This window comes from Atta colombica, unplaced genomic scaffold (assembly GCF_001594045.1).
Source record: "Atta colombica isolate Treedump-2 unplaced genomic scaffold, Acol1.0 scaffold239, whole genome shotgun sequence".
NCBI lineage: Eukaryota > Metazoa > Arthropoda > Insecta > Hymenoptera > Formicidae > Atta > Atta colombica.
The window spans coordinates 956,680-957,950 of NW_017259337.1; the positions used below are offsets into that span (position 1 = coordinate 956,680).

At 28.6% G+C, this 1,271-nt stretch overlaps 1 protein-coding gene across 1 annotated transcript in view; it reads left to right on the forward strand.

Moving 5' to 3' along the window:
* The window catches only part of LOC108688805 (steroidogenic acute regulatory protein-like), a 5,823-nt gene that overhangs the window by 1,388 nt on the left and 3,164 nt on the right, over window positions 1–1,271 (forward strand). The window contains exon 2 of the mRNA XM_018195225.1: window positions 678–967. Within this exon, the coding sequence (XP_018050714.1) occupies window positions 718–967 (250 nt within the window). The 5' untranslated portion in view covers window positions 678–717. The remainder of the gene's footprint in view (window positions 1–677; window positions 968–1,271) is intronic.

Genomic DNA, 1,271 nt, shown 5'->3' on the forward strand with positions numbered 1-1,271 from the left:
ATATATATATATATATAAAGACTAAAGCTGAAATCATTGCATTTTATTAACTGCGATCCTGTAAACATATCACAATACAACAAGTACAATAGACCTATTCTTTTTAACTGAATTTATTGCACGATTCGAACTTATTGCACTGTTAACATCAAAATAATGAATTTGATATTATTTTCCAAGATTGTATTATTATATAATTATAATAATCTTATACAAGAAAATATTTAAATCACTGTCACTGTTTTATTCATGCATATAATAATATATTTACCTTGCATGTAACAGCAACTAATAAGAAGAAAAAATAGATTACTATTAATTGATAAAGTATTACATATGCTTGTGTAATATGTTATTTCACTTAATAAGAGTTCATTAACTGATGAAATGACATTACACAATCCAACATGTAATACCTTATTTTTAGCATCATTCTTGTAGCTTTAGTTCTTGCGAAACATAAATATTCATATATCAGATATATTAATTTTAGCTCTGTTTCTATCGCATTTTCTATATTTGAAATGAAATAAATTCTAATTTTGGAAGAAGAAATAAGGCAAGAAAGATATAAAACTTAAAAATTACGAAAAACTAAAACGAATAGTCATGCTATTATTACTACGGTTTCTACAACAAATTTGCACGTGCTTGCTACATGATCTATTTTCTTAAAGGTCGACGTTACGACGACGACATCAAAAGTACATCGAAAGGATGGCAGAAGATGAGAGGCAAATTAGAATGGCCGCTGAAGCTATATTAAGTGGCTCAATCAACTCTCAGAGAAGTTCGGTTACACAGCACAGTATAACGCGAACGCCGGATATCATTCTCAGCGAAGATCTGATCGCAGGAGCGAGACACAACGGCAGGATGTCAAATGTCAGGCGTTTCTTTTGCCTCTTCATCACCTTTGATCTTCTTTTTACATTCCTCATGTGGCTCATTTGCACAATGGTACAAGAACATTACTTGATTATTTAATCAAATTGTATATATTATCAAAATAAAAAATTACATCTTTAACAAGATCGAAAACTTGATCTTGTTAAAGATGCAATTTTTTAATTATATATATATATACAGCTCGTTTGCTTTTGTCTGTTGCTTGCGATGAGGACATTTGAGTAAAGAATTATCTTTTACTGCATGTTTTCATTTGCGTATTAGTTATTGATGACAAAATTCATTAAATTTATAATGTATTTTTGTAAAAAGTCTAACGAAGTTAAATTACTGTGACATGTATATATATATATATATATATA